A 26,386-nucleotide genomic window follows, 5' to 3' on the forward strand; every position below is an offset into this window, starting at 1 on the left:
CCAGACCTAACCCATGAAGAGGTAATAGGCAGTCTATCCTGAAAAAGAATTCAGAATAATGATAGTAAAGCTGATCCAAGATTCTATTTCCAAGATCCAAACTCTTGGAAATAGAATAGACAAAATGCAAGAAACAGTTAACAAGGACCTAGAAGAACTAAAGATGAATCAAGCATCGATTAAAAACACAATAAATGAAATGAAAAATACTCTAGATGGGATCAATACAGAATAACTGAGGCAGAAGAACGGATAAGTCACGTGGAAGATAAAATAGTGGAAATAACTGATGCAGAGCAAAATAAAGAAAAAAGAATGAAAAGAACAGAGGACAGTCTCAGACACCTCTGGGACAACATTAAACACACCAACATTCAAATTATAGGGCTTCCAGAAGAAGAAAAGAAAAAGAAAGGGACTGAGAAAATATTTGAAGAGATTATAGTTGAAAACTTCCCCAATATGGGAAAGGAAATAGTTAATCAAGTCCAGGAGGCACAGAGAGCCCCATACAGAATAAATCCAAGGAGAAATACGCCAAGACACATATTAATCAAACTGTCAAAAATTAAACACAAAGAAATCATATTAAAAGCAGCAAGGGAAAAACAACAAATAACACACAAGGGAATCCCTCAGGTTAACAGCTGATCTCTCAGCAGAAACTCTACAAGCCAGAAGGGAGTGGCAGGACATAATTAAAGTGATGAAGGAGAGAAACCTGCAACCAAGATTACTCTACCCAGCAAGGATCTCATTCACATTTGATGGAGAAATTAAAACCTTTACAGACAAGCAAAAGCTGAGAGAGTTCAGCACCACCAAACCACCTTTACAACAAATGCTAAAGGAACTTCTCTAGGCAAGAAACACAACAGAAGGAATATACCTACAATAACGAACCCAAAGGAATTAAGGAAATGGGAATAGGAACATACATATCAATAATTACCTTAAATGTAAATGGACTAATTGCTCCCACCAAAAGACACAGATTGGCTGAATGGATACAAAAACAAGACCCATACATATGCTGTCTGCAAGAGACCCACTTCAGACCTAGAGACACATACAGATTGAAAGTAGGGATGGAAAAAGATATTCCATGCAAATGGAAATCAAAAGAAAGCTGGAGTAGCTATTCTTATATCAGACAAAATAGACTTTAAAATACAGACTATTAGAAGAGACAAAGAAGGACACGACATAATGATAAAGGGATCGATCCAAGAAGAAGATATAACAATTGTAAATATTTATGCACCCAACATAGGAGCACATCAATACATAAGGCAAATACTAACAGCCATAAAAGGGGAAATCGACAGTAACACAATCATAGTAGGGGACTGTAACACCCCACTTTCACCAATGGACAGATCATCCAAAATGAAAATAAATAAGGAAACACAAGCTTTAAATGATACATTAAACAAGATGGACTTAGTTGATATTTATAGGACATTCCATCCAAAAACAACAGAATACACATTTTTCTCAAGTGCTCATGGAACATTCTCCAGGATAGATCATATCTTGGGTCACAAATCAAGCCTTGGTAAATTTAAGAAAATTGAAATTGTATCAAGTATCTTTTCCGACCACAATGCTATGAGACTAGACATCAATTACAGGAAAAGATCTGTAAAAAATACAAACACATGGAGGCTAAACAATACACTACTCAATAACGAAGTGATCACTGAAGAAATCAAAGAGGAAATTAAAAAATACCTAGAAACAAATGACAATGGAGACACGACGACCCAAAACCTATGGGACGCAGCAAAAGCAGTTCTAAGGGGGAAGTTTATAGCAATACAATCCCACCTTAAGAAACAGGAAACATTTCGAGTAAACAACCTGACCCTGCACCTAAAACAATTAGAGAAAGAAGAACAAAAAACCCCAAAAGCTAGCAGAAGGAAAGAAATCATAAAGATCAGATCACAATAAATGAAAAAGAAATGAAGGAAACAATAGCAAAGATCAATAAAACTAAAAGCTGTTTCTTTGAGAAGATAAACAAAATAGACAAACCATTAGCCAGACTCATCAAGAAAAAAAGGGAGAAGACTCAAATCAATAGAATTAGAAATGAAAAAGGAGAAGTAACAACTGACACTGCAGAAATACAAAAGATCATGAGAGATTACTACAAGAAACTCTATGCCAATAAAATGGACAACCTGGAAGAAATGGACAAATTCTTAGAAATGCACAACCTGCCAAGACTGAATCAGGAAGAAATATAAATATGAATAGACCAATCACAAGCACTTAAATTGAAACTGTGATTAAAAATCTTCCAACAAACAAAAGCCCAGGACCAGATGGCTTCACAGGCGAATTCTATCAAACATTTAGAGAAGAGCTAATGCCAATCCTTCTCAAACTTTTCCAAAGAATTTCAGAGGAAGGAACACTCCTGAACTCATTCTATGAGGCCACCATCACCTTGATACCAAAACCAGGCAAGGATGTCACAAAGAAAGAAAACTACAGGCCAATATCACTGATGAACCTAGATGCAAAAATCCTCAACAAAATGCTAGCAAACAGAATCCAACAGCACATTAAAAGGATCATACACCATGATCAAGTGGGGTTTATTCCAGGAATAACAGGATTCTTCAATATACGCAAATCAATCAATGTGATACACCATATTAACAAGTTGAAGGAGAAAAACCATATGATCATCTCAATAGATGCAGAGAAAGCTTTCGACAAAATTCAACACCCATTTATGATAAAAACCCTGCAGAAAGTAGGCATAGAGGGAACTTTCCTCAACATAATAAAGGCCATATATGACAAACCCACAGCCAACATTGTCCTCAATGGTGAAAAACTGAAACCATTTCCACTAAGATCAGGAACAAGACAAGGCTGCCCACTCTCACCACTCTTATTCAACATAGTTTTGGAAGTTTTAGCCACAGCAATCAAAGAAAAGGAAATAAAAGGAATCCAAATTGGAAAAGAAGAAGTAAAGCTGTCACTGTTTGCAGATGACATGATACTATACATAGAGAATCCTAAAGATGGTACCAGAAAACTACTAGAGCTAATCAATGACTTTGGTAAAGTAGCAGGATACAAAATTAATGCACAGAAATCTCTGGCATTCCTTTACACTAATGATGAAAAATCTGAAAATGAAATCAAGAAAACACTCCCATTTACCATTGCAACAAAAAGAATAAAATATCTAGGAATAAACCTACCTAAGGAGACAAAAGACCTGTATGCAGAAAATTATACGACACTGTTGAAAGAAATTAAAGATGATACAAATAGATGGAGAGATATACCATGCTCCTGGATTGGAAGAATCAATATTGTGAAAATGACTCTACTACCCAAGCAATCTACAGATTCAATGCAATCCCTATCAAACTACCACTGGCATTTTTCACAGAACTAGAACAAAAAATTTCAAAATTTGTTTGGAAAAACAAAAGACCCCGAATAGCCAAAGCAATCTTGAGAACGAAAAACGGAGCTGGAGGAATCAGGCTCCCTGACTTCAGGCTATACTACAAAGCTACATTAATCAAGACAGTGTGGTACTGGCACAAAAACAGAAAGATAGATCAATGGAACAGGATAGAAAGCCCAGAGATAAACCCAGGCACATATGGTCAATGATAAAGGAGGCAGGAATGTACAGTGGAGAAAGGACAGCCTCTTCAATAAGTGGTGCTGGGAAAACTGGACAGGGACATGTAAAAGTATGAGATTAGATCACTCCCTAACACCATACACAAAAATAAGCTCAAAATGGATTAAAGACCTAAATGTAAGGCCAGAAAGTATCAAACTCTTAGAGCAACACATAGGCAGAGCACTCTATGACATAAATCACAGCAAGATCCTTTTGGACCCACCTCCTAGAGAAATGGAAATAAAAACAAAGATAAACAAATGGGACCTAATGAAACTTCAAAGCTTTTGCACAGCAAAGGAAACCATAAACAAGACCAAAAGACAACCCTCAGCATGGGAGAAAATATTTGCAAATGAAGCAACTGACAAAGGATTAGTCTCCAAAATTTATAAACAGCTCATGCAGCTCAATAGCAAAAAAACAAACAACCCAATCCAAAAATGGGCAGAAGACTTAAATAGGCATTTCTCCAAAGAAGATATACAGACTGCCAACAAACACATGAAAGAATGCTCAACATCATTAATCATTAGAGAAATGCAAATCAAAACTACAATGAGATATCATCTCACACCAGTCAGAATGGCCATCATCAAGAAATCTAGAAACAATAAATGCTGGAGAGGGTGTGGAAAAAAGGGAACACTCTTGCACTGCTGGTGGGAATGTGAATTGGTACAGCCACTATGGAGAACAGTATGGAGGTTCCTTAAAAAACTAAAAATAGAACTACCATATGACCCAGCAATCCCACTAGTAGGCATTTACCCTGAGAAAACCATAATTCAAAAAGAGACATGTACCAAAATGTTCATTGCAGCTCTATTCACAATAGCCCGGAGCTGGAAACAACCTAAGTGTCCATCATCGGATGAATGGATAAAGACGATGTGGCACATATATACAATGGAATATTACTCAGCCATAAAAAGAAACGAAACTGAGCTATTTGTAATGAGGTGGATAGACCTAGAGTCTGTCATACAGAGTGAAGTAAGTCAGAAAGAGAAAGACAAATACCGTTTGCTAACACATATATATGGAATTAAAAAAAATGTCATGAAGAACCTAGGGGTAAAACGGGAATAAAGACACAGACCTACTTGAGAATGGACCTGAGGATATGGGGAGGCGGAAGGGTAAGCTGTGACAAAGCAAAAGAGAGGCATGGACATATATACACTACCAAACGTAAGGTAGATAGACCGTGGGAAGCAGCCGCAGAGCACAGGGAGATCAGCTCGGTGCTTTGTGACCGCCTGGAGGGGTGGGATGGGGAGGGTGGGAGGGAGGGAGATGCATGAAGGAAGTGATGTGGGAACAGATGTATATGTATGACTGATTCACTTTGTTATAAAGCAGAAACTAATAAAAAAATAAAATGTCAAAAACAAAACAAAACAAAACAAAACAAACAAACAAAAAGATTACTCTACCCATCAAGGATCTCATTCAGATTTGATGGAGAAATCAAAAGCTTTACAGATAAGTAAAAGCTAAGAGAATTCAGCACCACCAAACCAGCTCTACAACAAATGATAAAGGAAATTCTCTAAGTGGGAAACACAAGAGAAGAAAAGACTGTACAAAAACAAACCCATAACAGTTAAGAAAATGGTAATAGGAACATACATATTAATAATTACCTTAAACATGTATGGATTAAATGCTGCAAGCAAAAGACACAGGTTTGCTGAATGGATACGAAAACAAGACCCACATATATGCTGTCTACAAGAGACCCACTTCAGACCTAGAGACACATACAGAGTGAAAGTGAGGGGATGGAAAAAGATATTCCATGCTAACGGATATCAAAAGAAAGCTGGAGTATCAATACTCAGATAAAATAGACTTTAAAATAAAGAATGTTACAAGAGACAAGGAAGGACACTACATAATGATCAGAGGATCAATCCAAGAAGATATAACAATTATAAATATATATGCACCCAACATAGGAGCATCTCAATATATAAGGCCACTGCTAACAGCTATAAAAAAGGAAATTGACAGTAACACAATAATAGTGGGGGACTTTATCACCTCACTTACACCAGTGGACAGATCATCCAGACAGAAAATTAATTAGGGACACAAGGTTTAAATGAAATAACAGACCAGATAGATTTAATTGACATCTCTATGACATTCCATCCAAAAACAGATTACACTTTCTTCTCAACTGCACATGGAACATTTTCCAGGATAGATTACGTCTTGGGTCACAAATCAAGCCTCAGTAAATTTAAGAAAACTGAAATCATATCAAGCATCTTTTGTGACCACTACGCTATAAGATTAGAAATCAATTACAGGGAAAAAACTTAAAAAACACAAACACATGGAGGCTAAACAATACACTACTGAATAACTAATAGATCACTGAAGAAATCAAAGAGGAAATCAAAAAATACCTAGAGACAAATGACAAAGAAAACACGACCATCAAAACCTATGGGATGCAGCAAAAGCAGTTCTAAAAGGGAAGTTTATAGCAATACAATCCTATCTCAAGAAACAAGAAAAATCTCAAATAAACAACCTAAACTTACACCTAAAGGAACTAGAGAAAGAAGAACAAACAAAACCCAAAGTTAGTAGAAGAAAAGAAATCATTAAGATCAGAGCAGAAAAAAACGAAATAGAAACAAAGTAAACAATAGCGAAGATCAATAAAGTTAAAAGATGTTTTTTTGAGAAGATAAACAAATGGATAAAACTTTAGTTAGACTCATCAAGAAAAAGAGAGGACTCAAATCAATAAAATTAGAAATGAAAAGGAGAAGTTACAATGGACACCGCAGAAAACAGAGCATCATAAGAGACTACTACAAGCAACTCTATGCCAATAAAATGGACAATCTGGAAGAAATGGACAAATTCTTAGCAAGGTATAATCTTCCAAGATTGAACCAGAAGAAATAGAAAATATGAACAGACTAATCACTAGTAATGAAATTGAAACTGTGATTAAAAATCTTCCAACACACAAAAGCCCAGGAACAGATGGCTTCAGAGGTGAATTCTATCAAATATTTACAGAAGAGCTAACACTTATCCTCCTCAAACTCTTCCAAAAAATTGTAGAGGAAAGAACACTCTCAAACTCATTCTATGAGGCCACCATCACCCTGATACTAAAACCAGACAGAGATACTACAAAAAAAAGAAAATTACAGACCAATAACACTGATGAATATAGATGCAAAAATACTCAACAAAACACTAGAAAACAGAATCCAACAACACATTAAAAGGCTCATACACCATGATCAAGTGGGATTTATCCCAGGGATGCAAGGATTCTTCAATATATACAAATCAATCAATGTGATACACCATATTAACAAACTGAAGGATAAAAACCATATGATCATCTCAATAGATGCAGAAAAAGCTTTTGACAAAATGCAACACCCATTTATGATAAAAACTCTCCAGAAAGTGGACATAGAGGGAAACTATCTCACCATAATAAAGGCCATATACAACAAACCCACAGCAAGCATCATTCTCAATGGTGAAAAACTGAAAGCATTTCCTCTAAGATCAGGAACAAGACAAGGATGTCCACTCTCACCGCTATTATTCAACATAGTTTTGGAAGTTTTGGCAATCAGAAAAGAAAAAGAAATAAAAGGAATACAAATTGGAAAAGAAGAAGTAAAACTGTCACTCTTTGCAGATGACATGATACTATACAGACAGAATCCTAAAGATGGCACCAGAAAACTACTAGAGCTAATCAATGAATTTCATAAAGTTGCAGGATACAAAATTAATGCACAGAAATCTCTTGCATTCTGATACACTAACAACGAAAGATCAGCAAGAGAAATTAAGGAAACAATCCCATCCACCATTGTAACAAAAAGAATAAAATACCTAGGAATAAACCTACCTAAGGAGGTAAAAGACCTGTACTCAGAAAATTGTAAGACACTGATGAAAGAAATCAAAGATGACACAAACAGATGGAGAGATATACCATGTTCTTAATTTGGAAGAAGCAACATTGTGAAAATGACTATAATACCCAAGGCAATCTACAGATTCAACACAATCGCTATCAAATTACAAGTAGCAGTTTTTATAGAACTAGAACAAAAAATCTTAAAATTTGTATGGAGACACAAAAGACCCCGAATAGCCAAAGCAGACTTGAGGGAAAAAAAACGGAGCTGGAGGAATCAGACTCCCTGACTTCAGACTATACTACAAAGCTACAGTAATCAAGACAATATGGTACTGGCACAAAAACAGAAATGTAGATCAATGGAACAGGATAGAAAGCCCAGAGATAAACCCACGCACCTATGGTCAACTAATCTATGACAAAGGAGGCAAGGATATACAATGGAGAAAAGACACTCTTTTCAATAGTGGTGCTAGGAAAACTGGACACCTACATGTAAAATAATGAAACTAGAACACTCCCTAACATCATACACAAAAATAAACTCAAAATGGATTAAAGACCTAAATGTAAGACCGGACACTATGAAACTCTTAGAGGCAAACATAGGAAGAACACTCTTTGACATAAATCACAGCAAGCTCTTTTTTGATCCACCTCCTGGAGTAATGGAAATAAAAAGAAAAATAAACAAATGGGACCTAATGAAACTTTAAAGCTTTTCCACAGCAAAGGAAACTACAAACAAGATGAAAAGACAACCCTCAGTATGGGAGTAAATATTTGAAAACGAATCGACAAAGCATTAATCTCTGAAACATATAAACAGCTGCATTGAGCTCATGCAGCTCAATATCAAAAAAACAAACAACTCAATCAAAAAATGGGCAGAAGACCTAAATAGACATTTCTCCAAAGAAGATATACAGATTGCCAAGAGGCACGTGAAAAGCTGCTCAACAGCACTAATTATTAGAGAAATGCAAATCAAAACTACATTGAGGTATCAACTCACACCAGTTAGAATGGGCATCATCAGAAAATCTACAAACAGCAAATGCTGGAGAGGGTGTGGAGAAAAGGGAACCCTCTTGCAGTGTTGGTGGGAATGTAAATGGATACAGCCACTAGGGAGAACAGTATGGAGGTTCCTTAAAAAACTAAAAATAGAATTACCGTATGACCCAGCAATCCCACTACTGGGCATATACCCTGAGAAAACCATAATTCAAAGAGACACATGAACCCCAATGTTCACTGCAGCACTATTTACAGTAGCCAGGTCATGGAAGCAACCTAAATGCCCATCGACAGACGAATGGATAAAGAAGATGTGGTACATATATACAATGGAATATTACTCAGCCATAAAAAGGAACAAAATTGAGTCATCTGTTGAGATGGATCTAGAGACTGTCATACAGAGTGAACCAAGTCAGAAAGAGAAAAACAAATATCGTCTATTAACGTATATATGTGGAATCTAGAAAAATGGTACAGATGAACCAGTTTGCAAGGCAGAAATAGAGACAGAGATGTAGAGCAAAATGTATTGGACACCAAGAGAGGAAAGTCGCAGGGGAGGGGTGGTGGTCCTGGGATGAATTGGGAGATTGGGATTGACATATATACACTAATTTGTATAAAGTAGATGCCTAATAAGAACCTGCTGTTTAATAAATAAATAAAATTAAATTTAAAAAACTTGATAAATAATAAATAAGAATACTTATATTCCTACAAAGGAATATTTTTAAAAACACATTATTTCATTTCCAGGTATGCTTCCATGTCAAAGAATTTAAAATTTCTGAGATTTTTCTTTAATGTAATTTTCATCACTTATAATATTAAAGAGATTTGATCTTTAAAAAGCAAAGATTTGCTCTGTTAAGCAAAGTATAACCAGATATAACATAAAACAGAGTATATAATTAAATGTAGTTTATATAATATATATTTAAATTATAGCATTAACTTGTACAGAGATTAAAGTGCTTCAAATATTAATACCATTTTTTTTGAGATCTGAGTCCATTTTAAGGTAAATTTTTGTCTGTTTTTGCAGTCTCATATCAAGAGAACTCTAGAAATGTGTACAATATTTCTTTCATACAATGAAAAGTGATAATATTTTGAGAGAAATAAAACTAGTTTTTATGGATTTGATACATACATACATATTCTAAATTTTAGAATTTACAATAAAAGAAAAATGCATACATTAGCTACTTTAGTAAGTTCTTCTGTAAGTATCCAGTAAAATAAAGCCAATCATTTGTGCTTAAAAAGTTTAGAAAATCTCCAAACAATTTTAGACAAAGTTCTGAATTTTTAACATCACTTCTGCTTTTAGGAAACGGATAGTAAGTAGGAAAACTGGAAAAACGTTTATTTCAATTTTTTCTCCTTTGAATTTTTCATAGCAGTCTAATTAAAACTGTTCAAAGGACAGAAGCCTACAAAGAAACTCTAAAAGCAATAGATACTAATAATCCATGTACTGAGTTTTCAAAACTTTAAAATGGTTACTCAGTCATGAAAGTTCATTTGTGTATAATTTTTACATAACTCAAAATTATATACAATTCAAAGTAGTTCAAAATTCTAAGTTTTATGTTGGAATATAATTTTTCATCATACTAGCAGTAGTTCTCTATACTTCCTTTGTATGAAAGCAAGCTTTGTCTCTGAGTCTTATTCATTCAGAATGTCTGGGAATGGTACCTGCTCATCTCTGTTTTTCAGAATCTCTATAGATGATTCTGGTATACAGCTACTGCCTTAGATTTGACAGAATAACTGCACAATCAATATGTTTATCTTTAAAAGAAGATTTTAAATCATTATTCCAAATACAATTTTACAGTTATATAACTTTGGGTACCACTGACAAAGTGGAGAACATTCATTTTCTATTATTAAATAGGTTTACACAGTGGACATACTTAAAAAATGTTTACTATGTGCCTGTGGTATTTGGAACACTGGAGGTGTTCTTTAAGGTAATACAAAACACACAAAGAAAGGTGAGATACAGTAATCTTTAGGAGGGTCACAGAGCATACTTTAAGCATCACAAAAGATTAAAATAAGGTATCAGTATTACGATTCAGAGTAGGGAGTACATTTGCATTTAGTTCAGGGAATATTAAAGTGGGAAGTATTTACATTAAGAATTGGCAGAGGAACAGTAAATCTCACAAGCAGAGACAAAGAAAAAACTTCAGGAAGGAACAAAGTAAGTTCAAGCATAAAGGTAGGAAAGTGTAGGGCTTGTTTAGGGAAGAAAGGAACTAAGACTGAAAAGGCAATGGGGGCTACAATATCAATGACCTTAATTGACAAGTGAGGTGATCTGTATTAATTTAAGGGCAATGGGGAGCTGCTCAAATAATGGAATCAGAGCTGCACTTCAGGAATTTAAATGAGTAAGAGGCAGGGAATGTCTAACTAGAGTGATGGTAACAATAAGCAAGCGGTTCCACTGAGAGAGATGACAGATTTTACAGAGACAGAATCTAAGAGATTCCATCCATCCATTCTTTGAACAAATATTTATTGAATGTTTACAATACGCCAGGCACTATGAATGTAATCTGGACATGTTGAGCTTCACATGTTCATGGCTCACTCAGCTTTTGTTTGTTTGTTTTTAACTGTATTTCTGGAGCCCTACACTTATTTTATTGAGCACCTAACTACACTAAGCACTGTTGTCAGCACTGGTGATGCAGTGGCAAACAAGGGAGACAAAGCCCCTGACCTCATAAAGTTTACATTGTTTTAGAGGGAGACCGACAGTAAATATGTAAACAAATAAATGAGATGATTTCACAAAGTGATAATGCAATGAAGCAAATGATATATAACAATGGGAGAGAGACCTGGGTCATCAGTGACAACCTGTCTAAAGGACCATTCATTTGAGCTAAGGTTTAAAGGACAATGGGGTCGATTTAAAAAAAATCTAAGGTGAAAGAGTTACAGCAGAGGGAATTAATGATAAATGCAAAGAGTATGAGAAAGGTACTTAAATAAGTGACAATTAGCTGGGATGTATCAGAGAGAGAAAGTGTACGGGGTAGTTAGAGAGGAAGGCAGAGAGGTCAGATCATATATGTGCCTTTAGGCATAGTGAGAATTTTGGAATTTGTTCCAGTTGCAATGAAATCCACTGAGTGTGGTAAGCAGGTGAGTGATGTGATTTGTTTGATGCTTTGAGGAGACTTCTTGGGTTGGTGTGTGGAGAATAAATAACAGTGGGATAAGAGTGAAAGCAGGGAGACCAGAGATGAGGCAAATGCAAGCAAGAGAGTGTGACGGCTTGGGGTAGCTATGATAGTGGTGATGACTGGATGTGTGATAATCTGGATACAGAGCCTACATGTTCCTAGAAATTATAGCAGTGACAACAAAGGTAAGGCTCATTTCCAGAGCAAGGGAGGGAAATATCTGTTGTCTACTTATTACATTAATACTAACTTGTAAATCTATTAGCAACTAATTTGTAAATATCATACAAGCCTACCTACACAGGTTGGATACTAAAGTAGAATAGAGAAGAGCAAAGACAATAAGAATTATAGTACACTGCAACACTCAAGGAAGCTCATTTTATTTCTACTGCAGAGATTAAGAAATTGTGAGATCAAGATTGACATGTACACACTACTATATATAAAATAACTAATAAGAACCTACTGTATAGCACAGGATACTCTACTCAATACTCTGTAATGGCCTATATGGGAAAAGAATCTAAAAAAAGTGGATACATGTATATGTATAACTGACTTACTTTGCTGTACACCTGAAACTAACACAACACTGTAAATCAAATATACTCCAATAAAAATTTTTAAAAAAATAAAATTAAAAAAAGTAAAATTCATTCAGTTAAGCAACCTGCCCAAGTCAATAGAAAATTAAAAATAAGAATACTAATCTAGAGCTGTCTGACTTCAAAACCTATGCTCTTTATACTTCACACCACACAGAAGTGCACTTTTAGGTTAGGTGTGCAAATATGGAGTGTTTGCAAAATAAAATTATAATTATCAGTAAACTACATATTTTGAAATAAACTAGTAATCACCTATTAGAGGCAAAAGTTCCAAACAATGAAGTTATGAATTTGTTTCTGCTCTTGACCAGTAGGTTCTAGAAGTAAAGTCTCATATTCTTCTTTACGCCCCTGAAAGATTAAGTGGGAAAGATACAAACAGTTTGGAATAAAGGGTGACCAACTAACCCCTTAAATAACATTAAAGTAAAACAGTGTGAAGAGACAGGAAACTGACAGCAAAAACCTATTTTTTATCTTAAAACATGTTTTCTATGCTCAGAAAACTAGCTGCCAACACATAAGGAACTGTCTGGCAATTCTTATGACTAAGCACATCTGCTCAGGGCCATTTCTCACATGGGACAGTTTCCAAGAGACACTATGAATAAAAACTAGTGATCCATGAATTCCAGATTTCCATAGTATTTTTATAATAAAAGATGCAATATTATTCAAATTGGAACATGAAACATCTGAGAAAAATCTGTTACCTCAGCTAAAATAAAACTATTACCTCGCAAAGGTACATATACAGTAGTCCCCATACGTTCCAAGACTCTCAGAGGATGCCTGAAACTGTAGATTGTACTGAGCCTTATGTATACCATGTTTTTTCCTATACGTACGCATCTATGGTAAAGTTAAAATTGGGCACAACAAGAGATTACTGACAATAACTAATAAAACAATTATAACAATATACTGTAATAAAAGTTATGTGAATGTGGTCTTTTTCTCTCTCTCTCATTGTACAAATTTAATGCCTTTTTCATCTTAACTAACACTTATCATGTACTGTGGCTGTAACTTTTGCAGTTTGAGGTGCAACAGCAAAATCAGCCTGAATTTCTTTCTCCTTCTTCACAATTTTACGGATAGAAGATTCGTTTCTACCATTGATATTAGCAACCTCGGCAGAAGATTTTTTTCTTTATTTATTAAATAGAGAGATTTCACCTCTTCATTAAAGGAAGCACTTTAAAGTTTCTCTCTGGCATATATGAATTGCCAGCATCACTACTTGTGTGCTTTGGGGCCACTATTAAGTAAAGTAAGGGTTACTTGAACACAAGCACTGCAGTACCGAGTGTCAATCTGATAGTCGAGACCCCATAAGTGATGGGATACGGCGGGATACAGTGGACAAAATGATGATTCACGACTGGGCAAGATAAAGGAGGATGGCGCGAGACTTCATCACACAGGACTACTAACTGGACACATATTACTGCATGGGTGAAGAATATAAAATATAATTTTCTAAATAATGACAGTCGTGCCCCAAAAGATCAATGGCGAAATACACAAATAGAAAACCCACGTAAATTAGTTCAGCTTTGCCCCTCTGGTGAAGTGCAATTTAATTAATTAACTGACTTAATGATTCAAAAATGTTTTTTTGAGCAGTTGCCATGTATCTAGCACTGTCTTAGATGATGGCAAGGTAAAAACGGCTAAATTATGATCCACGCCTTTAAGGAGCTTAAAAACTAGCAAAGAGAGATTGATTTGTAAAGAATTAAGTACATTAAAGTGTTAAAAATATTGTGACAGATACATGTGCAGTCTACAGCTGAGGCACAAAGGAAGGCATGTTTGGCTCTACCTGGGGAGGAAGAAACGAAGATTCAGAAAATGATTTCTAGAAGATAGCACACTTCTGAACCTTGAAAGCTGAGAAGATATTTATCAGGAAAGGGCATTTTAGGCAGCCTGAACAACGTGAGCAAAAGTAGGGATTTATAAAATAGCATGGCTTGCTTGGGAAACTAACAACAGTTCAGGAAATTGAGATGCAGGGTGACAAGATATAGAGTTAAGTAGCCAGGGGTCAGGTCATAGAAGACTTCATGTCATGCTAGAAAATTTGGATTATATACCATAGACATTTTGTAGCCACTGAAGGAGATTGACATGTTCAGATTCTATTTTTGAAAGATCACTTTGATGATAGTACAAAAAAGGAAGATGGAGAAGAGGTAAGCCAAATTGGAGGTTAGTGCAGTAGCTCAGATGAGATGACAGATTGAGCAAAGGCAATAATAATATAATGATGCAGAGGTGAAGGATCTGAGAGACATTTAGAAGGTAGAGTTGGGACAGAAAAGAATTTAGGATACGTCCTAGTTTTCTGAAGCAGAAACTGGATGATGCCATTTATAAATACAAAGGGAAAATTCAGGAGATATAATAACAAGCTTAGTTGAGTGCTACTGACCTATCTGGGTGGAGATAACCAGGAGAACCTCAAGCTACAAAAATTTAATGGGCTCTTACCTTTAGTTATTATTGAAGCCACAAAAGTGTAAATGAGATGAAACAGGTCAAATTTCAACAATTTTGAGGCTGTCATATCATACATAAACTTATTAAAGACTATTTCTAAACTCAGAGCACATACGTCTATAAGTTCTCAAAAAATACAAAATAAATAGATTGATAAATTATAGATTGTTTATATGAAAACAGTTATCTATGGCTGCTAATGAGATCATTCCTTAGTGGCTAAAAGATTTTTCTAATAAATATTCTGATAATGCCACTCTGATGAGAGGGTAATATGAACCCCTGTGCAAATGCTTTAGAGTCAATCTTTACAGTACATTCTTTTACGAAGGTACTATTGGTTATTCCTGAAAGATATACACAAATGAAATCCTTTCCTTCAAAGATTTTACAAGGCAGATATGAAATCTGAGCACATATGGCTTGAAAAATATTTCCATAACTCAGCTAGATACACATTATAACAAATATATATGCAAAAAATCACCTGAAGAAAAATAGCATACAATCTCAGTTAAAATGAATAAATGCTCAGTATATTCACAAGAAGAGTAAAAATCTGGCGGAATGAACCAGAGATGTCTTCCTGGAGAAGGCAAGTTTTAACCAGATTTATAAAATTATAAATTTTCTACAAACCAGAATAATGATCAAAGACAAAAAGGAAGGAACCAAAAGTTCTTCCATGAGAAACAGCAAAATGACTATTATACATAAGTAGAGGGTTGGGAAGGACCAGGTGAATGAAGGTTCTTTGAAACTAGGCTGACAAGTTTTCTTTGCTATGATAGGGTATCAGCAGAAACTCTCAAAAAGGAAAATGATAAAAGCTTTAATTATAAATTCACATGATTCTCATTTTTTTTTGCACCATAACATCAGACAACAAATGAAACTAATATGTTTTCAGTTTAAGTACAAACTTAAACAAAGCTAGTGTTTAAAGAGTTTCTAATGTAGTTATTCTTGGCATGGATATATAGGGCATCTCAAAACCTAAATTCTGGTAATATCAATATGCCCATCATTCAGAATCTGTCAAACTTGAAAGCAACATCCTTTTCCCTAAAAGAAGCATCTGCTTATCCTTATGTTCCTTCAAATCTGTGGCAGGAAAAGCAAGCATAGTTTTATGTATACAACTCTGAACTGCTTAGTGTTAAGCTATGGAATATTGTCAGTAAATATTATGGCAAAGTTGCTCATGGACAATTAAACACTTAAGACATTTTAGGCTTTAGAAAACCCAAACTAGCTTTGTTAATCTCCAATTTATAATCTTTAGGCCCAAATGTCCAAAAGCCAAATGACACAGTTGTCAAAAAACAATGTATCCACTCATCATTCTTTCTTTAACAATCAACCTTACTGCTGTGAATACTGTCAGAAAGTCCAGCTTAGAAACTCACTAGATGAGCAATTACAAGATTCAAGTTCTAATTTGGCTCCTCTTTGAATTTGTGGTGCAACCCTGGACAAGACACTTTCTGAGACTTTGGTTCAGTTTGGTTTTCTTCCATAAATTTAGGAACTTGAACTAAATGATTAAGATAACTTTAGCCATAAATTTTCATGATTTTTCCCATCCTTTAGCCCAATATCACCATTTTCTCTATATATAGCCTTTTATTTGCATTTTTATTTTCTATTTTCATTATCATCATATCATAGCGGTCTTTATGAACCAGTTTCCTTACTCATTTTCCTTCCAAAATCTCCACACCCAGACTTATCTCACATATACCATAACTCTCATATTCTCTTTTTTCTTCTACTCTTTTTTGAACCTTGAGTGCAGAGTTGAGTTAATCACAGTATTCTTTCCATAACCCCATTATCTACCCATGACCATTAGCTGTGAAAGACCTGCTCTTATTTATTTTCATTGTTTTCTCTTCATTCCCAGTTGCTCTCTCATTCCCCTTCATTTTGTAGGTTCACATTAAAATATGATATATCCATGGATATATACATATACTGGTAAAACATACATTGTTATTTGCATGCATGTGTTTTTGTACTATAGACCCATGTCTCTTTTTACTTTCTTAATATAAACCTTGTTTTCTAGATCTACCTATGTTGCTGTTTCTACATCTTTACATGTAAATACATGTTTCTAAATGATGCACAGTATTCCATGGGATGCAATTACCACATTTTACTATCCATTTCCTTAGTGACAGACACCTAGGCTACCTATAATTCCCTACTTCTATAAATAGTCTACTTGTAGATAATCACTAGACATAATCACTAACTTGAAATTAGGGCATATTATTTCTGGAAATGTTTTTTTTTTTTTTTTTTTCTTTTTTCAGTACGTGGGCCTCTCACTGTTGTGGCCTCTCCCGTTGCGGAGCACAGGCTCCGGACGCACAGGCTCAGCGGCCATGGCTCACGGGCCCAGCTGCTCCACGGCATGTGGGATCCTCCTGGACCGGGGCACGAACCCGTGTCCCCCGCATCGGCAGGCGGATTCTCAACCACTGCACCACAAGGGAAGCCCTGGAAATGTTTTTATTTAATTCTTTAATAGCATATGCGCGTGCACACACACACTATATATATACGAATATGTGTATATATATATGTACACACATGTACTTTTAAAGTATTTTACTATATATGACAATATGAATATATAACTATATTATATAACTAAAACATACATATACATAATCAATACACATTCTTGAGTAAAACATTTGAAATGTATATGAATTGCATAATACTGCAGTCTTCTTTTGTACCTTGTTATTACACTCCACACTATATTTTTGACATTGATAACTGGGTCTGATGTAGTATCTCATTATTTAACTTGCATTTTCCTGACTGCTATGACTTCTGAAATGTTTGTTCATATCCTTTGCCCAATAGTCTACGGATTTTTATTTTTATTGATGCTTAGGTAATGTATCCTCAACAGTAATATGCTGTCAGTTATGTGCATTGCAAATGTCTTCTCACAGACTGTGGGTTGCCTTTTCATTTGACTTACATTAATTTTTGTAACAGAAGTTTTACATTTTAACATACTCAAATATATCAATCTTTTCCTTTTTGGCTTGCATTTAAATTTTGATTAAGAAGTACTTCCCTAGCAAAATTTATTAAAGGGAAATTTTCAGATATTTTAAAATCTACAAAGCTTTTGATTTTTACATTTATTTATTTAATCCATAAAACCATGTAAATGCCTAAATGTGAAAAGCAAAACTTCACACTTTTTTTTCCATAGATAGCAACAATTCCTAACATAATTGTTTCCCTACTGATTGATAATGCCACCTGTCATGTACTAAACTATACATATATTCTTCCTTCTGTTCTATGTTGCCAACTCAAGTTCTTGTAAATAACATTGCATTTTATTCTTCTATAGAATTGTTTTCATAAATGACACTTTACCATTTCATGATGCTAGGATTAGATTATCAAGTTTCTCTCTCACACACATACACACACACACTATAGGGGTTTTAATATGAACTCTATTAAGATTGATTTTAAAAATGTGGGAAGACTTATTCTCATTAGAGAATTTAATGTTCCCAACCAATTAAATTTTCCATTTAGTTCATCTGTATATCCTGTATTTCCTTGCTGAGACTTTCCATTTCCTTGTTGGGAATGTTTTTCATTTGTTTCACGTTTGTTCATAATTTCTCATTAATGCATTTTATGGTGGCTGTTTAAAATTTTTGTCACATAATTTTAGCATCTCTGCCATCTAAGTGTTGGGTCTACTGATTGTCTTTCTCATTTGAATTGAGATTTTCCTGATTCTTGGCATGATGAGTGACTTTGATAGAAACCTATCAAATAGATTTTAGATTATTTTAGTTTATTTCCTCTGATGCCTTTCTTTTGGGGGAATAAGGTGCTGTCTTTTACTGCGAGGTAGAGATAGAAGTCCAAACTCCCTACTAGGCCTTTCTAGGATGGGTACAGGTGGGTCCATAGTGTTTTTCCTTTGGTACCTGGCTAGAGTAGAGAGATTGTTCAAAGTTTTTTGTCATGCTTGGCTTCTCCTTTCCTGGTCCTTTGGCTAGAGGGAGAAAGTCTTTGTTGGCACTTTTCATTTTTGGTCTGTGCCTTGATGGTATTGTCAGATTGCTGGCTTCTTCTGTTCCAACTCTGGGATATATGGGGCAAAAAAGCAAAAACAAAACTCAAATCAAAAAGTCAAGGGAACCAACCACAGTGTCATTCCTTGGATCCTGAGGCACCTAGCCAATCTGCTTTCTTCTCTCCACCTTTCGGTCTTCCTATGTTTGTTTTGTATTTATGTCCTGGGGTTTTAGTTGTTCTTAGCAGGAGGAACAGGCAAAAGCACTGATCCATCTCCTCACAATTGATTTTTAATAATAATGTTTACTATAACTCAACACCTAGTTAAACCTTTTTTTTCTCTTTAGGTACTAAGGTTATTATTTCTAACATTTTTCAGAACACGTACACTCATAAACTACTTTGGGTATTTAACTGATATACAGCTGGAACGAGTCTCCCTGCTTCTATGTTTTGCCTCTCTACAAGTCTATTTTCAATACGGCAGTCAGAGTGATCAATCCCATTAAAATATAAATCAGATCATGTCAATCTTCTGTTAAAACCTATTTCTATTTCATCCATAGTAAAAAATCAAAGTCCTCACGATGGCCTACAAGGCCCCATATCACCTTGTTTCCCACCGTCTGTAACATTTCTGACCTTATCTCCTACTACCCTCTCCTAGTTTACTGTGTTCCAGATATACTAGTGTGGGAAACTGTAAAAGTGGTCCAAAATTCTTCCCTCTCTTATTCACGTCTTTGCAACATGATGTTGAAAATCTTCCCATCAAAAGGGGTATTTTTTCCCCTATCCTTTGAATTTGGGTTGACCATGTGACTTACTTTGCCATGAGAAATTACCAAATATCGGGTTGGTTAAAAGGTTCATTCAGTTTTTTCCGTAAGATGGCTCTAGTAACACTTAGTTGTCTTTAACTTCATTTGAAACAATTTTATTAGATTGTATGTGACAGCTGTCATATCAGTGTGCATTTAAAAAAAGACATCAAAATTGGTGAATTTTTGTGTAGCCGTTTTAATATTGAAGATGGAAGGAAAAAAGCAACATTTTTGGCATATTATGCTTTATTTATTTCATAAAAGGTAAAAATGGAACACAAAAAAGGTTTGTGCAGTGTATGGAGAAGGTGCTGTGACTGACTGAACATGTCAAATGTGGTTTGTGAAGTTTCATGCTGGAGATTTCTTGCTGGACGATCCTCCACGGTCAGGTAGACCAGTTGAAGTTGATAGCGATCAAATAGAGACATTAAGTGAGAATAATCAATGTTATACCACGCGGGAGATGGCCAAAATACTCAAAATATCCAAATCGAGTGTTGAAAATCATTTGCACCAGCTTGGTTATGTTCATTGCTTTGATGTTTGGGTTCCACATAAGTGAAGAAAACCTTGACCATATTTCCACATGCGATTCTCTACTTAAAAGTAATGAAAACGTTCCATTTTTAAAACAAATTGTGACGGGTGATGAAAAGTGGATACTGCACAATAATGTGGAATGGAAGAGATCATGGGGCAAGTGAAATGAACCACCATCAATCACACCAAAGGCCGGTCTTCATCCAAAGAAGGTGATGTTGTGTATATGGTAGGATTGGAAGGGAGTCCTCTATTATGAGCTCCTTCCGGAAAACCAAACGATTAATTCCAATAAGTACTGCTCCCAGTTAGACCAACTGAAAGCAGCAGTCGATGAAAAGCATCCAGAATTAGTCAACAGAAAATGTACAATCTTCCATCAGGATAATGCAAGACCGCATGTTTCTTTGATGACCAGGTAAAATACGGTTACAGCTTGGCTGGGAACTTCTGATTCATCTGCCATATTCACCAGATATTACACCTTCAGATTTCCATTTATTTCAGTCTTTACAAAATTCTCTTAATGGAATGAATTTCAATTCCCTGGAAGACTGTAAAAGACATCTGGAATAGTTCTTTGCTCAAAAAGATAAAAAGTTTTGGGAAGATGGAATTATGAAGCTGCCTGAAAAATGGCAGAAGGTAGTGAAACAAAAGGGTGAATACATTGTTCAATAAAGTTCTTGGTGAAAATGAAAAATGTGTCTTTTATTCTTATTTAAAAACCAAAGGCACTTTTTGGTCAACCCAATATGATCCAAGAGAGACTTGGAAAGTATTTGTACTTTGGGATTTGCTGTCTTGCTATTCTGGGGAATGGCCAAGTGAAGAAGTAAGATGTGCCTGTTGACCTGGTGAAGAGACTGCCAATTGCCAGACAGGTTTATCATCTGCTGCCAACTACCAGACCATCCTGCTAGCAGACCGACCAGCTGGCTAGAGACAAATAGACAAGTTCAGTAGATATCAGCCCTGCAGGCCCAGACCAGAAAACCTGTTCTCTTCTCTCCCAAATCATAATCTAAATAAGTTATTGTTTTGAGTCACCAAGTTTTGCAATGGTTTGTTACTCAGCAATAGATAAGAAGCATCTAGCTTCCTCGCTGTTCCCCAAGCACATTTCCACCTCTGCAATGGCAAGTTCTTTACTCTAGACACTTTCCTTGTATTGCATGGATTATTTGTTCACATCCTTCAAGTCTTTGTTCAAATCTCAACCTCTTAGGGAGGTTTACTTTGAATACTCTATTAAAAATAAACTGCAACTTTACCACTGCCCCTAGCACTCCAGATCTCTCATCCTGATCTTTTGTTTTGTTTTGTTCTTCTCTAGCACTAATTGCCTCCTAACCTACTGAGATATTGTTTATTGTCTGCTTGCTCCTGCTAGATGTAAGTTCCAAAAGGACAGAAGTCTTCAACTGTATTATACATTGATATACCCCAGGTGTAGAGCCTGGCAATAGTAGGTGCTTGCTAGATATTCATTAAGTAAATGGATTCAATGTTTCAGAGATGTCTGTTAGATCAAGTTGTTAATCACATAAATCACATCTTCTATATCTATCAGTCACCTAAAGAGCTAAAATCCTTACTATGATTATGGACTTGTTCTGCCATGCCTTATATTTCTGTCAGTTTATGCTTTAGGGTCTAGTGTTTTTATCATAAAACAATTTTTTTTTTTTTTGAGGTACGTGGGCCTCTCACTGTTGTGGCCTCTCCCATTGCGGAGCACAGGCTCCGGACGTGCAGGCTCAGTGGCCATGGCTCACGGGCCCAGCCGCTCCGTGGCATATGGGATCCTCCCGGACTGGGGCACGAACCCGTGTCTGCTGCATCGGCAGGCGGACTCTCAACCACTGAGCCACCAGGGAAGCCCTCATAAAACAATTTTAAAAGGAAGTTTAAAAAAATGTATAACAAAACATTCAACCAAGTTGGCCTTTCTTTTAAATGTCTTAATTAGATAAGATTCACTTTAATTTCTTTAGTAGTACTAAAATTTTATTTAATAATAACAATAAACAATAATAACATCTAAGACTAACTTATGGCTAACTATTATGTATTTGCTGTTCTAAAACTGCTCTAATTGTAATGTTCAATGAAAAAGTAGCCTTTTTCACAGTGGAAAGTGAATAAGAATTTAACTAATAAATATAGCACATCCATATAATAGTATACTATATAATGTTATGGTTGATAATATTGGTATGATATTCATATAATCTATAAGAAAAAACAACTAGGCTATTAGACAGTGTGTATATCATCCCCCCTTTTTTTAAACTAAAATACTTAAATACACAAACCTAAGTTATACATTTAAAAAGTTAGTAATAGTTAACTCTAAATAATGGAATTATGAGATTTTTATTTTCCACTTAAAAAGAGTTGTATAATAAAGAATTTGTCTGGTCTTTGTCTAAGTTTCTAGGATGGAGAATATAAACCCTTGGAATTTCCCAAGTAATAGCAGTATCTTTGTTATTCATGGTAGGCACTTGGGACTACCCCTGAGTTTATGCTAATGAGATGACTCATGGTAGGCCCCATGTAATTAGAGGGTTGGAGCTTTGAGCCACGTGATATAGGCCCAACCTCCTGACTCTCAGGGAGGGAAGGAGGTCTGGAGATTAAGTTCAATCAAGTGATCAATGATTCATTTGATCAGTCATAATACTTAAAATTCAGCTTATTCATATAAGGTTTTGCTCTATGATGCAGTCATTATAAATACCATTTAATTGTAATATAAATTTATTTACATTGAATATAAGTCAAATGCACATAATGAAACCCCAATAAAAACTCAGGACACTGAGGTTTAGGTGAGATTCCTGGTTAGCGAACACACTGCTGTGCCAGGATGTTGACACACCCTGATTCCATGGGCAGAGGAAACAGAAGCTCTGCTTTTGGGACCTTCCTAGATCTCACCTAGTTAAGTCTCTTCTTTTGGCTGGTTTTGATTTATATCCTTTATAATAAAATTTTAATCACAAGTATGGTGCTTTCCTGAGTTCTCTGAGCCATTTTCAAGAACTATTGAGCCTGGGGGTTAGTGAGAACACCCACATTTGTATTCAATTGGTCAGAGGTGTGAGTGGCCTGGGGATCCCTGAACTTGTGGCTGGCATCTGAGTGAGTGTAGTCACACTGGGGATTGTGCTATTAACCTGTGTAGTCTGTAATAACTTACTGTCAGAATTGTACTGCAATATGATATATTTTCATACTACCTAAAGTATTTTTATAATGAACTTCCATTACTATTATAATTTAAAAAGCTACTTCTATTTTGAAAAACAGAGGAAGAAGATCTTGCAATTAAATAAATCATTTTAAATTGCAAAATCAATAACTTTGAAAGAAATAAGAACTAAATAAGAGCCAACAAGTAAAAATGTCTAGGGGTAAAGAAGGTAAATTTATTAAATTAAATTTAAAAGTTCATGAAGGTAATAAGATAAAAATATGAAAACTGGTATATAAAATTTAGTAAAATAAAAAATAATTTCGTGAAATAAGTTTTCCTTTAAAATAAAACCAACATAATGCATTTGCAGGGCAAAATACATGATGGTAGGAAAAGTAAATAGCAAGGTTCATTTAACAAACAGTAACTTACAATTTTTGTAAAATATAAATTTACATTACAATTTAAAGATATTTCTACATGATAGAATCACAGCAAAAAAACCTTATATGACTAAGCTTCTGAATTTTAAGTATTATGACTAAAGGGAATGAAATGTGAAAAAATGCTTTTTTTGTCATTTAGAGTTTTTCCTGTAAAGTCTATTGATGCAATGATTTTTAAACCAATGGACCATAATATAGACATACAGTATTAAGTTGCCTGGTTTTTAAAAACCCCTTATTGGCTGTCTTCTCCTCCCCTTCCCTATCTCACTTCCCCACTCCTCTCCTGGTATTACCTCTACTGGTATTACCTCTAAATAAACTACGTGCTTTCAAACTCTTAGGGTCTTCTTATGGGAGAATACAAAGAAAGGTATGTGTAGACAATTTTTTTAAGAGGACTGATTTTCTTTCTTTCTTTCTTTCTTTCTTTCTTTCCTTCTTTTTTTTTTTTTGAGCTCTAAAATCCATATAAACATTTATTCTGCCCCTGCCTGGGGGTGGGGAAGAGGGGATCCGGGAATTGGGGATCTGTGGGCCATTACAGACAGCCCTCGGAAGAGGGCGGGGCTCTGGTGGGAAGACAGTGTCCAGAGGCCAATGGGACCTGGGGTGTCCAGAAGGCAAGGCCCTGGGGGCTGGTGGAGGGGCTGGCTTGGTTCCCAGAAGTCCCAGGAAGAGGACTGATTTTCTTCCATAAGCACTAGTTTTGCCATCATGGAACAGCCTTCACATATATGTATTATAGTTGTCGCCTGACTAATAGTCTTGATTTCAGTTTCTTCTTGTCCCAAAAGATCATGCACACAAGAAGCTACTGACAGCAGCTTAAAAGGGAGGGAAAAAAAAAAAACACTCAGGGGAAAAATTATGACACCAGTGCTTCCCCTGAAGAAAAGTAATTATTAATAAAATAACAAAAATCATTTTTGAAAATACCTAAGTTGTTTTCGGAGTTGCTCGATTTCCACATTTTGTTCAGTTACTGTTTTCAAAAAGTGTTGATTAGTCTGCCAAAAGAAAAAAAATAGAAACATTCAGTATCAGAACATTTAAAACTGTATCTTTAAAGACTAACTACAGGGTATATGAGTAGAAAAAAATGAAATGAAGTCATGATAATGATTAGATCTTTTTTTTTTTTTTTTTTTTCCTTTTTGCGGTATGTGGGCCTCTCACTGTTGTGGCCTCTCCCGTTGCGGAGCACAGGCTCCGGATGCGCAGGCCCAGCGGCCATGGCTCACGGGCCCAGCCGCTCCGCGGCATACGGGATCCTCCCAGACCGGGGCACGAACCCGTATCCCCTGCATCGGCAGGCGGACTCTTAACCACTGCGCCACCAGGGAGGCCCATGATTAGATCTTTTTAATGATAAAATATAACCCTGGCCATCTTTCCCTGCCTTCACTACTTCAGTGGACACCTGCTTCACTTCAAACTACTTGCATTTGCATTTCTGTGTCTTCTGGCTTTTTCTGGTCTTCTGAGCCTCCTTTGCTCACCAAACTACGCAGAAGGCTATATAGGTAGTGTAGAATTCATGCCTCCAGCCTGTTCTATAAGAGCCCCAAAACAATGACCGAATGGAATTGGTGGGTAAAAATCCCCAACTCCCATGGCCCGTGGTGGAATAACTGAGGCTGTTTCTTTACTGGCTTCCACAGTTCAGCAGTGGGATTAAGTTTCAGTTACCCACAGTGTTAATTTGCTTGATTGATAAAAACCCTTTATTGGTTGCCTTCTCTTCCCTTCCTAGTCTTGCTTCTCCACTCCCCTACTGGTTTTTCATGGTATTATCTCCCAAATAAATGACATGCTCTGGAACCCTTTCCTCAGGGTCTGCTAATGCTAAAGTAAGTTATGAAGCAGTCTTCCAACTGTAGAATAAAATTTTTTAAGGGAATTGATTATCTTCTGTAAGTGCTGGTTTTACCCCCAACTTCATTGACTTCATATTTTTAAGACACTTTTCTATTTTCCTCTACTTGGGATGTCCTCATTCAGCCAGCATTCATCCCTGCATAACCTGTGTGGTCACTCTAAGGCAAAACTGATTGCTTCCTTTTTGCATTTTTTTTTTTTTTTTTTTTGCGGTATGCGGGCCTCTCACTGTTGTGGCCTCCCCCGTTGTGGAGCACAGGCTCCGGACGCGCAGGCCCAGCGGCCATGGCTCACGGGCCCAGCCGCTCCGCGGCATATGGGATCCTCCCAGACCGGGGCACGAACCCGTATCCCCTGCATCGGCAGGCGGACTCTCAACCACTTGCGCCACCAGGGAGGCCCCCTTTTTGCATTTTGATAAAACTTTACATATACTTTTACAATGCACATTGCACTGTACTTAA

General features: G+C 35.9%; 1 protein-coding gene across 4 annotated transcripts in view; it reads right to left on the reverse strand.

The window, feature by feature from the left end:
- SCLT1 (sodium channel and clathrin linker 1) overlaps nt 1-26,386 on the reverse strand; it is a 285,252-nt gene that overhangs the window by 141,563 nt on the left and 117,303 nt on the right. For all 4 annotated transcript variants that reach the window (XM_060105958.1, XM_060105954.1, XM_060105951.1 and 1 more), the window contains one exon: nt 24,981-25,051. In XM_060105958.1, the coding sequence (XP_059961941.1) occupies nt 24,981-25,051 (71 nt within the window). The remainder of the gene's footprint in view (nt 1-24,980; nt 25,052-26,386) is intronic.

Source organism: Mesoplodon densirostris, chromosome 1 (genome assembly GCF_025265405.1).
Source record: "Mesoplodon densirostris isolate mMesDen1 chromosome 1, mMesDen1 primary haplotype, whole genome shotgun sequence".
NCBI classification, from domain to species: Eukaryota; Metazoa; Chordata; class Mammalia; order Artiodactyla; family Ziphiidae; genus Mesoplodon; species Mesoplodon densirostris.